Below are 15,386 nucleotides of genomic sequence, written 5' to 3'. Positions count from 1 at the left end.
AACACTGATCTATATCTTTCCTTCCCTTAATGTCTTTTAAAAATGAAATTGTTTAAACAATTATTAAAAGGCTGTATTGTTGGGTTTTTAACATATGTAGATGTAATAGATTTGACAAAAATAGAATAAAGAAGGGGAGGGGATAGAGCTATGTGGCTATATTTTATTGGATTTAAGTCAATATTAACCTGAAATAGTTTCTCATAAGTTAAAGATGCATATTATAGTCCCTAGAGCAATCACTAAGAAATGAGTTTAAAAACATAGAAACAGTGGAATTAAAATAATGCAATACAAATATCTTTAACACAAGATAAGGCAATAAAGAAGGAACAGAGTTTCTTTGTGTTTACGGGACAGTTCTGTATCTTGATTATTGTGGTGGTCGCATGGTGGTCATACTTGTGATAAAATTGCATAGAACTATACGCAACACATACACACACACTTGAGTGCACGTAAAAACTGGTGAAATCTGAATAAGGTCTGTAGTTGAGTTCACAGTATTGTGCCAATGTCAATTTCCTTATTTTTATATTGTACTACTGTATAGCATGATTATGTTGATAATTACTTGACTATATACATTGTCAAAACTCATTGAGCTCTACATTTATTATTCTTTTAATAAATTTATTTATTTTGTTTATTATTTTTGGTTGCGTTGGGTCTTCGTTGCTGCACACGGGCTTTCTCTAGTTGGGGAGAGTGGGGGCTACTCTTCGTTGTGCTTCGCGGGCTTCTCACCGCAGTGGCTTCTCTTGTTGCGGAGCATGGGCTCTAGGTGCGCGGGCTTCAGTAGTTGTGGCACGTGGGCTCAGTAGTTGTGGCTCTAGAGCGCAGGCTCAGCAGTTGTGGCTCACTGGCTTAGTTGCTCTGCAGCATGTGGGATCTTCCTGGACCAGGGCTTGAACCCGTGTCCCCTGAATTGGCAGGTGGATTCTTTTTTTTTTATAAATTTATTTATTTTATTTTATTTTTATTTTTGGCTGCGTTGGGTCTTCGTTGCTGCACGTGGGCTTTCTCTAGTTGTGGCGAGCGGGGGCTACTCTTCGTTGCGGTGCGTGGGCTTCTCAATGCGGTGGCTTTTCTTGTTGCAGAGCACGGGCTCTAGGCGTGCGGGCTTCAGTAGTTGTGGCATGTGGGCTCAGTAGTTGCGGCGCACAGGCTTAGTTGTTTTGCAGCATGTGGGATCTTCCCAGACCAGGGCTCAAACCCGTGTCCCCTGCATTGGCGGGCGGATTCTTAACCACTGTGCCACCAGGGAAGCCCAGCTCTACATTTAAATTGGTGATTTTCATTGTATGTAAATTATACCTCAGAAAGCTAATTTTAAAATATAAAACAATTTTAAAAATAAACAAAATAAAACATAAAACAATAAATACTACAGTCATCTAAAGAGGAAGGAAAGGAGGGAAGGAGGGAGGAAGGAAACCATAACTTGGAGGTAACAGATACTGTGCAAGATGAAGAAAACTCACACACACACACACAGACACACACACACACCACCACACCACCACCAACAACAATAACAACACTATCGTTTACATCCTCAGAGAGGTAAGAAGATACTGGTACAAATAGGGTACAAAAAAAAGGAACTCATAAATTAACATTGGGACAGCAGATTTGAAAAAACACAAGGATTGAAAGTTCAAGTTGGAGAAATTTTCCAGAAAGTAGTACAAAAAAGAAAGAAATGAAAAATAAGAGAAAAGGTAAAATCAGAGGACCATCCGGGAGATGCAACCTCTGAATGATGGAAGTTCCAGACAGGGAAACAGAGAAAACGGAGCGGGAGAGAATCAACAAAATACTTTAGGAGAATTTCCCAGTCCTGAAAGGCACATCGACAAGTAGACAAAAAGTATGTGTATACTATAAATACAATATGTCAGATATGTACAAATATATGTATATACATATATATATAGAATTGTGTAAAACATACTCATGTGGACATAGACCAAAGGAAATACACATAGGAAAAAAGTTATTTTGTTTCAATGATGATAAGTGTTTCAAATTTTAAATTATGCTTATTTGTATAAATTAAGATTAAACACCTTTGCTTGTCCCCACTCCCAAGTACCTGCACAACAAAGTCCAAACTTGCCTAATAAAAATTCTATAATGGCTCCCCGTTACCTTAAGGCCTTACAGGATTCTCAACAGGAAATTTTGAAGTTTGTTCTGCCTGCCTGTTCCCATCTCCTGCCACTTCCCTCCACCTGCCTGCCCTCCAGCGGTATCAGAACATCCAGCAGGAGAGGCATCTTGAGGAACCCCCAGCATCTGGCAGGAACTCCTCCTCCTCCCGGGTCTCCAAGGTAACACTTACCACTTGGTTGTAGCTGAGTTATCCCTTGCCTTGGAAGCCTGTTCTCAGGGAGGAGAAACTGCCTTCCTGGGGCCTGCCACACTGTAGGCCCTTTAAGCAATTGTTCAATGTTTGGGGAGGCGGAGTAGGGCAGGCATTGTAATGCCACCCCTTTCATGTGGCCTTTCTGATTCCCACACCACCACAACACCACCATTCCAGGAGAAATCAGACTTTCCCTCTGTGTTGCCGTAGCACTTTATGTGACCTTGGATGAATTATTCTCTCTATAACTCAGTTTCCTCATCTGTAAAATGGGGCAAGAATGGTACCTATCTTACGACGTTACTGTGAGGATTAAATCAGGTTATGTTTACAGCACCCCATGCCAAGCTCATGGTAAACGCCCAGGAAAAGGAAGCCATTGTGATGATTACTTTGACATCTTAATATGACATTTGTCTGTTTCCTATGGCAACATGTACAGATCTCACCTCTCCTATGTGATTATAAACTGCCCGTGGGCGGGGAACCTATCTTGTTGATCTTTGTCTATTGCACAGCACATGGCATGCTGTCTGACTGCAGCAGGCATCCAGAAAATCGTCCTTGGATATGCACAGACAAACACACATGGAGCCTTACACATGTGCAGATGTGTGCACACACTTAGGGACACACATGTGCCAATACATTTTTCTGTGCTCATCTTGGCTGACCGTCAGGTCTGTAGCATTCAACTGCGCTGACCACCTCCTCCTGGAAGTACAGCATTCTCCACTCCTGGCTCCTGGGACCTACTCTTGCCTGGATTTCAATCTACCTCTCTGGAAGTACCTCTCAGCCTCCTTCACGTCCCAGCTCCTCCCCAACTTGCCCTTAAATGTCTATGTTCCGCATAGTGCCATCTCGGCCCTGCTCTTCTCACTTTGGACACTGTTGGGTGACTTCATCAAAACCAAAGATACATTGCAAAAGTCTAGAAAAGTCATAAGCTGGGTTATCAGCAGCCAAGCTCTCCGTCCTGACCTCCAGACCTGCAAAACCTGAAGGACTTCCTACCCTCCTTCCGGCAACTCCCTCCACAGGGACAGTCACAAGACCCACGGCTTCTTTTACCTGCAGCCGCTGCTCACACGTGAGGCTCCCATCCTCCACCCTCCTCTCTGCCCCTAGTGGCGCTGTGTCAGCTCAGACCCCTCCACGTTTCACCTGGACCCATGGTCAGGCCCCCCCTCTATCCTCTTGGCCGCTGCCAGAGTGAATTCTCACCGGTTCTGTTTCCTCCCGAAATCCCATCACTGTGGATAAAGCGATGCATACATGGGTAGCTGTGTGATGAATCAACTACGGCAAGATGTTAACTGTAGAATCTAAGGGGTAGGTACAGGGGTGTTCGTTCCAATCCTTTCAACACCTTTGTGCTTCAAAATTTTCAGAAGATGTTGGGGGAAATATCCTTCAATGGTTTCTTTTGGCTTTTTGGATAAAACTCAGACCCCTTCATGTAGAACATAAGGGCCTCTGTGACCTGGCCGTTGCCTCTCCCTCATCTGCTACCACTCACATGTCCCTTTCCCACAAACCATCCTGAATTACTTGGATCCCCCAGCAGGGTCGTGGTATTTCATTCCTCTGAGCCCTCGGACTTGCTGTTCCCAATTCCTAGAATGCCCTTCCCTGCGTTCTTCTCAGGTGATCCCCAACCCCCATGCACTCTTCTGACTCCTCTCAAGTGACGCCTCCTCCAGGAAGCCTTTGCTGACTCCTCAGTTTGAGGCCCTTTATCTGGTTCCCACAGCCCCTCCCGTATCTCAGCAGAGATTTATGGTACGAAGGGCCTCACCTAAGACTGGATTGGCAGATATGCAGCAGCGCTGGAACCCGGGTCTGAGGACGGGGCTCTAGTTACCCTACGTCTCCGAATCACCTATGATCTCTAATTTCTTCCCTCAGCGGACGCATCCTCAAGCATCTGGCCTGCCTTTGCGACAAACACACTTAGCAGGCTGAGCGAATCCTCGAGCTCAAACTGACAAGCCAACCTCAGCAACTCCAGCCGCGGAGGCTGCCCTGGCCCCGGAGCCCTGGAGCCCTGCAGGCGGGGGCTGTGCCCTGCTGGTGGAGGAGGCCCCAGAGGAAGAGCTCCAGGCAGGGTAGGGAGGAAGGCGGGGCCTGCGGCTGTACAAGTCGGTGTCCCCGGCCTGGGACGGAAGTTGCAGAAGTACAATTAGTTTCAGTTTTGTTTCTCTTTCAGGAGCCCAGCAACAGCAGCGCCAGGGCCTCGGGGGGTCCCCACTCCGGGTCCTGGAGCCCCGGCTAGGTAAGGAGAGGGGCTTGGAGGGCGGTTGAAGGGACAGCTGAACTGGAGGGAGTGGGGGAAGGGAGAGAGCGGGAGGAAGAGGAAGGGAGTGGGGAGAGGGACCCAGAAGGCGGGAGGAGAGGGGAGGCTTCCCCCGCGGGGCCAGAGATCTGAGACTTCCTGGGGAAGACCCCCTCCCACTGTCTGAGGTCTCCTCCCAGCCCCTGCTTTCTGAAAGTTTGGGGGAAATCCCCCAAGTTTCTTGCTCAAGTATTTCACAGCCACTGTGCAGGGAGCTGGGGGCATTCACAGATGATCCTCATGTGACTCTTACCCTCCAGAGGCTTCTAGGAAAGCAGGAGGCCTCTTGCAGCAGGAAAGGCTGAAAGAAAAGGGCTGGAGGAGATGGGGCAAAGGCTACGGTGACCCTGAGTTTGAGGGCTGGAAGGAAAGAGTGAGGCAGCCCCTTTCTCTCAGGCATCCTTCTGCCTGTTCATTTCAGGACAGTTGAGGCAGGAAGAGGGGCCCTCACAACCCGTGATGCCACTGCCAGGGCCTAGGAGGCAGGTGTACGGGGCTGTGGGAATTGGGGTCCCTCATACTCCCCCACCCTCCAGGAGTCAAGGCACGTCTGCCCACCCAGACCCTCAGCTGGTCCTCTCTGCCCTCCCCTCACCTGGCATCCCACCCCCAGCAGGACCCCCAGGATCTATTCACACCAGACTCGAACCCCATGTGCCACAAGGCCTGTCAGTGGGGGGCACCGATCATTACACCAGCAGGTCTCTAAGGCTGGGCTTCTTGGTGTTGTCATATCTCGCAGGGACTGACATGCAAAAGTGCCCTTTACTTTTTCACATTTGCTGAATGTCTGCAGGGAGGAGGGAGGCGGCTCTTTATCTCAAGAGACCAGAAGAAAATTCCTGGCCATTCAGGTGAGACCCCAGACCTGGTGGGGCTTGAGGATGGGGGAGAGGCGAGAGGGCAGGTGGGGGCCACCGTGGAGGTGCCCTCTGTCCTCTGACCCCGACCCCTCGCTTGCAGAATGGTTTCCCAGGGCTCCTCGCCCTCCCTGCTGGAGGCCCTGAGCAGCGACTTCCTAGCCTGTAAAATCTGCCTGGAGCAGCTGCGGGTGCCCAAAACGTTGCCCTGCCTGCATACCTACTGCCAGGACTGCCTGGGCCAGTTGGCCGAGGGCAGCCACGTCCGATGCCCTGAGTGCCGAGAGTCCGTGCCTGTGCCGCCCACGGGCGTGGCTGCCTTCAAGAGCAACTTCTTCGTCAACGGGCTCCTGGATTTGGTGAAGGCCCGAGCCGGTGGAGACCTGCGCGCAGGGAAGCCGGCCTGTGCGCTGTGCCCGCTGATGGGGGGCGCCAGCGCCGGGGGGCCAGCCACAGCCCGGTGCCTGGACTGCGCCGACGACTTGTGCCAGGCCTGTGCCGATGGGCACCGCTGCACCCGGCAGACCCACAGCCACCGCGTGGTGGACCTGGTGGGCTACAGGGCAGGGTGGTACGACGAGGAGGCCCGGGAGCGCCAGGCGGCCCAGTGTCCCCAGCACCCGGGGGAGTCCCTGCGCTTCCTTTGCCAGCCCTGCTCCCAGCTGCTGTGCCGGGAGTGTCGCCTGGACCCCCACCTGGACCACCCCTGCCTGCCCCTGGCCGAGGCTGTGCGTGCCCGGAGGCCCGGCCTCGAGGAGCTCCTGGCGGGCGTGGACAGCAATCTGGCTGAGCTGGAGGCCACCCGGCTGGAGGAAAAGGAAGCCTTGGCCCGTCTGCGGGAGCAGGCGGCCAAGGTGGGCACGCAGGTGGAAGAGGCGGCCGAGGGGGTCCTCCGGGCCCTCCTGGCCCAGAAGCAGGAGGTGCTGGGGCAGCTACGGGCCCACGTGGAGGCTGCCGAGGAGGCTGCTCGGGAGAGGCTGGGGGAGCTGGAGAGCCGCGAACAGGTGGCCAGGGAGGCGGCCGCCTTTGCCCGTCGCGTGCTCAGCCTGGGTCGCGAGGCCGAGATACTCTCGCTGGAGGGGGCGATTGCCCAAAGGCTTCAGCAGCTGCAGCGCTGTCCCTGGATGCCTGGGTCAGCCCCCTGCCTGCTGCCCCGGCTGGAGCTCCATCCTGGACTCCTGGACCAGAAGTGCCACCTGCTGAGGCTCTCCTTTGAGGAACAGCAGCCCCGGAAGGCCAGCGGGAAGGACGGAGCCAGAAGCCAGGGAGGCGACGAAGCCCAGCCCCAGAGCAGGGATGGAGCCCCGACCCCGAAGCAGGACGGAGCGCAGACGCCCCAAGAAGATGGAGCCCAGACCCTAAAGGCGGAGAGAGCCGAGACTCCCCAAGAAGACGGAGCCAAGACCCTGAAAGAGGGCAGAGCCCAGACACCCCAAGAAGATGGAGGAGCCCAGTCCCCAAGGGGTGGCAGATCCAACAAGAAGAGGAAATTCAAAGGCAGGCTCAAGTCCATTTCTCGGGAGCCCAGCCCAGCACCTGGGCCAAACCTGGAGGGCTCGGGCCTCCTCCCCAGGCCCGTCTTTTTCTGCAGCTTCCCCACGCGGATGCCGGGGGACAAGCGGTCTCCCCGGATCACTGGGCTCTGTCCCTTTGGCTCCCGGGAGATCCTGGTGGCAGATGAGCAGAACAGGGCCCTGAAGCGCTTCTCCCTCAATGGCGACTACAAGGGCGCAGTGCCCGTCCCTGAGGGCTGCTCCCCATGCAGCGTGGCCGCCCTGCAGGACGCCGTGGCCTTCTCGGCTGGCGCTCGGCTCTATCTCATCCGCCCCAACGGCGAGGTGCAGTGGCGCCGGGCGCTGAGCCTCTGCCAGGCCAGCCACGCCGTGGCCGCCATGCCGAGCGGGGACCGGGTGGCCGTCAGCGTGTCAGGCCATGTGGAGGTGTACAACATGGAAGGCAGCCTGGCCACCCGGTTTATCCCTGGGGGCAAGGCCAGCCGGGGCCTGCGGGCACTGGTGTTCCTGACCACCAGCCCCCAGGGCAATTTCGTGGGGTCGGATTGGCAGCAGAATAGCTTGGTGGTCTGTGACGGGCTGGGCCAGGTGATTGGGGAGTACCGGGGGCCGGGCCTGCACGGCTGCCAGCCAGGTTCCGTGTCCGTGGATAAGAAGGGCTACATCTTTCTGACCCTTCGAGAGGTCAACAAGGTGGTGATCCTCGATCCGAAGGGGTCGCTGCTCGGGGACTTCCTGACGGCCTATCACGGCCTGGAAAAGCCCCGGGTGACCACCATGGTGGATGGCAGGTACCTGGTCGTGTCCCTCAGTAATGGGACCATCCATGTCTTTCGGGTCCGCCCTCCTGACAGTTAAAGGGCTGGGACTGGGGAGAGACCTCGGGGTGGGGGGACTGGGGGGGTAGAGAGAAGGGAAGCAGGGCGGCCCGAGGGATGTGGGCATTTTCCCAGAGAGCAGGGGTTGGCAACTTTTCAAGGTGAAGTGCCAAACAGCTCTTCAGGTGCGCAGGAATAGGGACCAAGGGGCGTGGCGTGGCGTGGCCATAACCCTCAGAGGCAGAGGAGGAGGGGTTGGAGGGGTGCTGGGCATTAATGCTTCTTGCTTTTGCTGGGGGTGACTGCCGCTGCTGCCACCGTAGAGTCTAGGTTTCCAAGATGTGTAAGCTAGTCCTGATTTGAGTTCTTCTTTAAAACCATTCCTGATGGGGTAGCCCAGGGAGAGTCTTGGGGAAGTGGGTAGAAATAGTCCTTTAAGCCCAGGGCTTGAAGGGTATGTCAGGTATGTACTTTCTGGAAGAGAGCTGAGAACCCCCTCCCCTCCGACTTGAACGGGACGCACCAAGTCAGAAGAGGTCTGGGATTTTGAACCCGGCCATAAATGGCATCTTCCACCAGCCTCGGCTGGGAAGTTGAGGCTCCTCTGATAATGGCGTCCCCCAGTGAAGTGCGGGGTGGACTTCATGGGGGACCAAGTATAGACAAAAGCCGAGGCCAACAGGCGTTTACCTTGAAGTCCGTGAAGAGAATGTGCTACTAGAAAATGGAACCCGGCAGGGTTGGAGTCTAAAACACAGGGTTCTGAGTGTGAGACGAGGGGAGACCCTGGGTCTTACCCCCCAACTTCCACCACCCCTCACCTCCAAGCCAACCTGAGGCCAGACCTATGTAGGATATAAAACCTTTTCTTTTTTGATGTCTTTATACTTCCTGGAGTTTATTTTTAGCCCCCTCTTAGTTTTCTGGCACAATTCCTTTTGAGAAATTTTGGCTGAACTAAGGGGTTGAAGGCATTTGTCCATATTGCCATTATGGGTGGGGAAAAAACCTAAGCCTAGACGCCAGGTGTGGGACTCAGGGGCCAAACCGGTTGGAAGACCTGGGAAGTCGGTAGTGGGGCTGGGATGGGCAGAGGGGTGAAAATCTCATGGAGGGATCCCGTCAGAAGTGAGCCATGACCACCGGCCTTTTGCATAGGCTGTGGCAGCGGTGGAACTGAGGTGGACATGTTTAGCCAGGGGCTGTTGAGAGGTGACCAAAGGGAATAATATGTAAGGATCATGGGCAATGAGTGTTCATGGGAACCAGAGAGATTTTGGACAAGTCCGGATGGAAAGTGCAGGACATTAGGTGTAGGGAAAAGAAAATCTTTTTCCAGGGAGGTCATTGATTGTTTAATGAAGTGAAAGGGGAAATCATCAATGTCAGGTGGACAAATTCAATTATATAAAATTTTGAAATGTATGCACAGGAAAGAAGAACGATGATTAAAGGAAAATCAATGAGATGAGGAAATTACGGAGCATTGATCTGAGGAGTCTCCAGTATATGCAGTGACTAAACAGATCTACTTGGTCAAAGGACCAAATAAGCCGTATACCCAAGAGAACGAATGCACACAGGCCAGGACACATAAAATGAAAAATAAAATAAAATCGACCACTTGCATTCGTCAAAAATACATTAAAAAAAATATGTCGTGGGGAAATAGACCCCTGGCACTATAAATGATGCTTCCTGGTGAACAGTTTGGCAGTTCTTGACAAGAGTCAAAGAAGTGATTATAAGACGAAGTTATCTCACTTTGGGGAGTACATTCTGGGAAAAGGATTCAAAAGGAAAAAAAGTATCTGCACACAGATATTTGTGGCCACCCTATATATTACAGTCTTTGACAGGAAACAGCTCCTGTTCCTGTTTCCAAAAAATTGGCTTCGCTAGCCAATTCTGGCTAGACCAGAATCTAGCCAAGTAGATTGTGGTCTAGCAGGGCAATGAGCTACTGCCTTCATGTATGACAATTATGAGAACTATTTAGAAGAATATGATGCTATATGATGCAATCGTAAGCCAAAAAGAAAAGATTTTGGCTTTCTGATCACGTAATGATAGCAACAAGGTAAAAGCATGTCTGAATAGTTACCGAGTGGAAATAGGTTCAAAATGTGTAAATAGTCAGTGATTGGGGAGATTGGGTTCTTTTTATTTCATGCTGTTATTCATATATGCACATTTCTACTTCAGTTATTATTGTCCATTAAATAACATATATGCTTGACTACTTCAGAAAAATACACTCAAGAATAACTACTGGATTTGTAAATGAATGTGTCAGAATAAGTGAGACTGTCCTATCAGGGGTAGGGGTCGGGGGGTAGGCAGGAGTCAGGAGGAGAATCCCAGCCGGTCAGGACCCAGCAGGGAGGAAGGGTCGTCAGAGCAGGGTCCTGTCTGGTGACTGACCAAGGAATCTGCCCTGGGAAGTTTGCAGAGCTCAGGTGGTCCCCGTGGGTGATCGGTCACTGTGGAGTGTCCAGAGGCAGGGGAAGGTCTTATTGAGTTCACCAACTAATTCAGACCAACTGGAAACCAAGTGGCGGTTCTGCGGAACCAGCTAGTTTAAGATGAGTTGCACGAGTGGGGTGCTGTGTCTGTCTTCTTGTAGCTCTCTCTACTGAGTCAGCACAGTGATGGCTCCTAGTAGGTGCTCTGTAAACGCCTGTGGAGCGAATTGATGTCTGGAAAACGCCAAGTTGTCCAAAACTTTGGCTTGTGGGAAATCTCCAGTAGGGGGCACTGTGGACACAGCCTACCATAAGCCTCCAGGAGACTGGCTCAGCTCTAAGTCACAAAAGAGGTGAAATTCAGGTGTCCTGCTTATACATCCTGGGTGTGGGGCGCGGTCCTGGCCTCTAGGGGATAAATACCTTCAGGTTGGAACAACAGGTTTGCAGAGCTGCATGGGAACCGCGTGCAGAGGGCCCGGCTGGTGGAATGGCTGCAGCCAAGTGGCTCACGCCTGAGGCGGGAATAGAGAATGTCCGGAGGGAAATATCACCTGGATGCAGGAAGAGAACCCCACAGGTGCTCTAAAGATGCAGGGCACATGGGGCTTTCAGGACGCTGTAAGAAGCCTGGGGAGTCGGGCACTGGACGATTGACAGACATACTGAATTTTCCTCGGGAAGGGGTAGGGGTGGGAAGGCACAGAACACGGCAAAATGTGAAACGGATGAGAAGTATAGCACTGAGCATAATTTGGAGGTAAAATCCCCAGTGCCCCAACCGTCACCCGGGAATCCTAACAAATCCCGGCACAGAAAGCACTGCTCAGTGCGGAGAGAGAGTTCTTGGCTCAACTACAGATGTTAAGAAATCAGGAACATTGTGAAAGATCCAACATCCCCACCCTGCATTAGACTATGGCAATTAACTTGATCAATCATTCCTTGTGCTGTCTGGAACTTTCCAGATCGTGTAGGAATGGAGAATGCCGTTCGGGTAGAGAGAAAGGGAGTAGAGAACCTTGTTCATATTCTTTGGGTTTAAAAAAGGAAGGTGAATGAGGCAGCGGAGACCTGGGTTGAGTGCTGGCTCTTCCAACTAAATAGCTGTGTGATGTTGGTCTAGCTCCCTAACCTCTCTGAACCTCAGTTTCTACATCAGTAAAATAGCGATAATAATATCCACCATGCCCACCTCACGGGGTTGTGGTGAGGACTGGCTGAGAGGCATAGAGAAGGATTTTGTACCCCATAAAGCTCAAATCTGCAGTCTTGGTTAGGAAAAATTTTAACCGACTTTAGTACTGACTTATTTTCCATCAGGGTAAGCGTGAATGGGGATGTTGTGTGCATGCCTTGTGAGGGGAAAACTCGAGAACGTCTGGGTAGAGTTGTGACCTGCTTCTCCTTTGGAGGAGACTTATGTTTCGCTTTCCAGCACTTATTTGGAGAAGCCATTTGCTAAGACACAGCAGTGACCATAAGAGCGGAAGGGACCAATGGCCAGCTTGCTAAGACTCAGTGCTACTCCTAAAAGCCAGCTGAGAATCAGGCTGTACTAATGAAGGCCTGATAACCATAGGTATTTAGAAGAAATTCAAAATGGCAAGAGTAGCCCAATTTTTTGGTAATTTAGAGAAAATATAATTTGGGAGAGAATAACTCTTCTTTCGCTGTAGTCTTACTATTACTGTATCTATAAAGCCATGTCATAGAATAATCTACAGAGATAATATTCCAGAGGGGCAGACATTCAAGAGAGAAGTCAGAAGTCTTCCGAGGAAATTGATGAGATTGGTGACCTGAGCTGGGCAAGATGTGATAAGTGGATGCCAAGATCAAGGTACTTGACCATTTCTCCTGGGCAGGTCAGCTGAGAACTAGAGTTATCCTGTAAGTTAAGTGGGAGATTGGATGGGGATGCAGAGTTCTGTTTGGGGGAGAAAGTAGTCTTGGACTAGCTGGGGCAGGGAGCTGCCAGAGAGAGTGCTCAAGAAGACGTTCCCATTAGGAGAAAGGTCAAGTTCAGATGCAGGCTTAGGAAAACAGGTAACTTGACAGAAGGTAACAAAACCAGCCTACCCAACCGATTCATGAATGTAGTTTAATTAAATGAATCTGGATAGGAACAAAAATAGGTCTAGGAACCACAGAGTGACTGGACGTGTGGAGAAGGCTCACCAGGGTCTGGCTGACCTCACCCTCACCTGAAGCCTGGGTGAGGAATCTTTGGGACCGGGTGGAGAGGGGACCGTATGTAAAGAGGCAATTAGGAAGTAGTTTGGGGAGGTTTTGGAAGGCTATCTGACTTGTCTTCAGAGAAAGTTTGAACTGGTTGCATTAGCAGCTAAGAGAAATGGGATTGAAAATGGTGGAATTGGGGCCTCTGTACCCGTGGTGTCAGCCCAGCAAGTATTTCTTTGTTGCCACCAGGTTGAAGAATCTGTGTTGTAAACTCTTTCATTCCTTTATACTTTGTATCTTTTTTCTGTTTCTTAATAAATTCTTTTGAAAAATGTGAACTTTCTCTCAGATGGTTCATGGGTATGGGAAATGATCAACACCCAGGTAACGGACTTCCCTGGCGGTCTAGTGGTTAAGTCTCCGCACTTCCACTGCAGGGGGCGCAGGTTCGATCCCTGGTCGGGGAGCTAAGATCCCACATGCCTCGCGGCACGGTCAAAAAAAATAAAAATTAAAAAACTAAAAAAAACCACAAAACCCTGGTAGTGAAGGGAATCAGATATCATGGCCATTCCCTGCTGTAGCTCCAAAGATGCTACACAGAATCCTTGGGGACATTTCAGGAGCACGGTGATCAACACTGTCATCATCTGTGGTCCCAGCCCTCATCCAGGGCCACTCCCACCTGTAGGACAGAGGGGCCCTCTGGGCAGAAAGCATCTTCCAGGCTCACATTTGGTGGGAGGGAGCCCTCAGGTGATCTGGCCCAGCAGGACCCCGTGGAGGTGTATATGAAGGAGGTGGGCCAGGGGTCCAGGTCAGGATGGCTGTGCCCATCACTGGTCTCTGCTTGTTTTCTGGTTTGTGGGCTCCATCTAACGTGCTGCATTTGTGATCCCACAGTGGCCCCTGCAGGGCTGAAAGGTACCCAGGCTCTAGGAATATCTGCCTACTGGCCAAACCCAACCCCTCTGACCTACTCTCCAAAGCCCCTCCAGGAGCTCCTGACCCTCCCTTCTGAGTCCTGAGCAGGAAGAGAAAAGATCTCAGGTCTTTATTTCTAATTCACTCAGCCTCCGGCCTCCCCATCAAATACAGGAGTCAAACAACAGTTACTGAGTGCCACTTACCTGTGCTTCACATACATCGACTTCCGGGATGGAAGTAGGCACCATCAACGTTATTTTACAGACACGGAAACCTAGGCCTGCGAGGTTTGCTCATTTTAAGTAGATTTCGTTTCTGACTCCAAAAGCTGCCCTTCCGACCAGCTCTGAATCCTGAGCGTCTGAATTCTGAGCCTCATTCATCGATGAGAGAGCTGAACAAAATGAGACCTGAGGTTCTTCCCCGAGCCAACAGGCCAGGACCTATCCCTAAACAGGTCCAGAGTCTAGACCCAGGAAGGGAAGCTCGGTGATGTCCCACGCACCTCCACCACCATCTTCTCAGTGCCAGAGCGGCCCCGCTTCCCCACGGAGCAGGAATGACAAGCCACAAGAGAATGCTCTAAGCGGCTCAGTGGGGAAGCAGAGGGTGGGGATGAGGGCCCACCACTGCTGCGGCGACAGCCTGAATAAGAATTCCGCAATTCGTCATCTAATGACTCAGCCTGGCTTTGGACCAGAGCCTCTGTGAACCCTGGGGAGTGTGACTCAGCAGCTGAGGGGGCCGGGCGCAGGGGAGCCTGCGGGTCCATGTGAGCGGTGACTGTGGGGAGAACGGCCTGTTCTAGCTCCAGACCCCAGGGCGAAGCGTCTGCCCCTGTGGTCAGGCACACGTGTCCTCGGTTCCCAGCCATGCGGCCCAGCCCCCTCCCTCAAACCTGGGTTTGTCTCTCCTCTGCACTGGAGACGTCGCAGCCCCGGAGGCGGCAGGCCCACTGCCTCTGCTGACGGGGTCTGCAGCAAGTTGCCAGGCCACAGACTCTGCAGGCCTCTCTCCTCTTCGCTGCCCTGCTGGGGTCAGGCCACCTTCGAATAAGGGCAGCAGAGGCCACACTGTAGGGGTGGGGAAACAGGGCTATGTCACAGGCTGGGCACACAGCTGGACAGATGTGCACTGCATCCCTCCTCATCACTGGGGTCAGGGGAACGGGCCTCTGGGGTCTTGATTTTGCTCCAGGGTCAACTCAGAAAACGTCTCTTCCCTATCAGAAAGGGCAGCGCCTGTTTCCTCTCCCCTGAATACTAAGTTAGGGACAGTCTCACCAGAAGAAAAGAGCCAGAGCAAGGAGAGACGGAACAGCCCCCCAATCCAGCGAGGGGCCAGGGCACCGAGGCCAGAGGTCAACGTGCAGGGCGGGTGTGCACAGACCCGCTTCTCCCCGCCAGCGCCTGCTTCCCTCCCGTCTCTGACGGCCCTGACTACTTTCTCACCTCGATTATTCACACGCAGCTCTTTCCTCACCTGCAAAACCCTTCAGGACAAGAACTTCTGATTCACACTGAATTTTCCATAACCAGGTGTTCTATAAATACCGGTGAGGGAAAAGAACGAATGAGTGAATTTGGGCTAAAATCTAGTCCCTGTCACTTACATCAGCTAGAACACGGAGAGGAGCTGGAAACATTGCTGGGGCAGGCCCGGAGGCAAAGAGGGTTTATCCCTTTTCCTTAGAAGGGAACATGAGTAAGAGTGAAGTTATCTGGAAAAAAAGATAGTAATCTCACTCCGTTGTACTTCTCCTATGTTCCATGGCACTTTAACCTTCTAACATACTATTCCATTGAATTATTTGTCCTACTTATTGTTATAATTTGTCTCTTCCCCCAAATTCTACCCCAGGTAGAATGCAAGCCCCAGGATGGGGCATTTTGCCTGTTTTGTGCACTAA

The 15,386-nt window shown here is 51.8% G+C and overlaps 1 protein-coding gene across 3 annotated transcripts; it reads left to right on the top strand.

The window, feature by feature from the left end:
- Nucleotides 1–4,497: 4,497 nt before the first annotated feature.
- On the top strand, nt 4,498–7,977 carry TRIM56 (tripartite motif containing 56). Of its 3 annotated transcripts, none has more exons than XM_068565519.1 (3): nt 4,498–4,649; nt 5,506–5,563; nt 5,673–7,977. In XM_068565519.1, exon 3 carries the CDS (start codon nt 5,674–5,676, stop codon nt 7,939–7,941), a length of 2,268 nt encoding a protein of 755 aa, XP_068421620.1. In that variant the 5' UTR covers nt 4,498–4,649; nt 5,506–5,563; nt 5,673; the 3' UTR covers nt 7,942–7,977. The 3 variants fall into 3 exon arrangements, with proteins under 3 accessions (XP_068421620.1, XP_068421619.1, XP_068421621.1); XM_068565518.1 differs by having other exon boundaries at nt 5,452–5,563; XM_068565520.1 differs by lacking the exon at nt 5,506–5,563.
- The last annotated feature ends 7,409 nt before the right edge of the window (nt 7,978–15,386 follow it).

This window comes from Eschrichtius robustus, chromosome 16, assembly GCF_028021215.1.
Source record: "Eschrichtius robustus isolate mEscRob2 chromosome 16, mEscRob2.pri, whole genome shotgun sequence".
NCBI classification, from domain to species: Eukaryota; Metazoa; Chordata; class Mammalia; order Artiodactyla; family Eschrichtiidae; genus Eschrichtius; species Eschrichtius robustus.
This window is presented reverse-complemented; position numbering and strand designations above follow the sequence as displayed.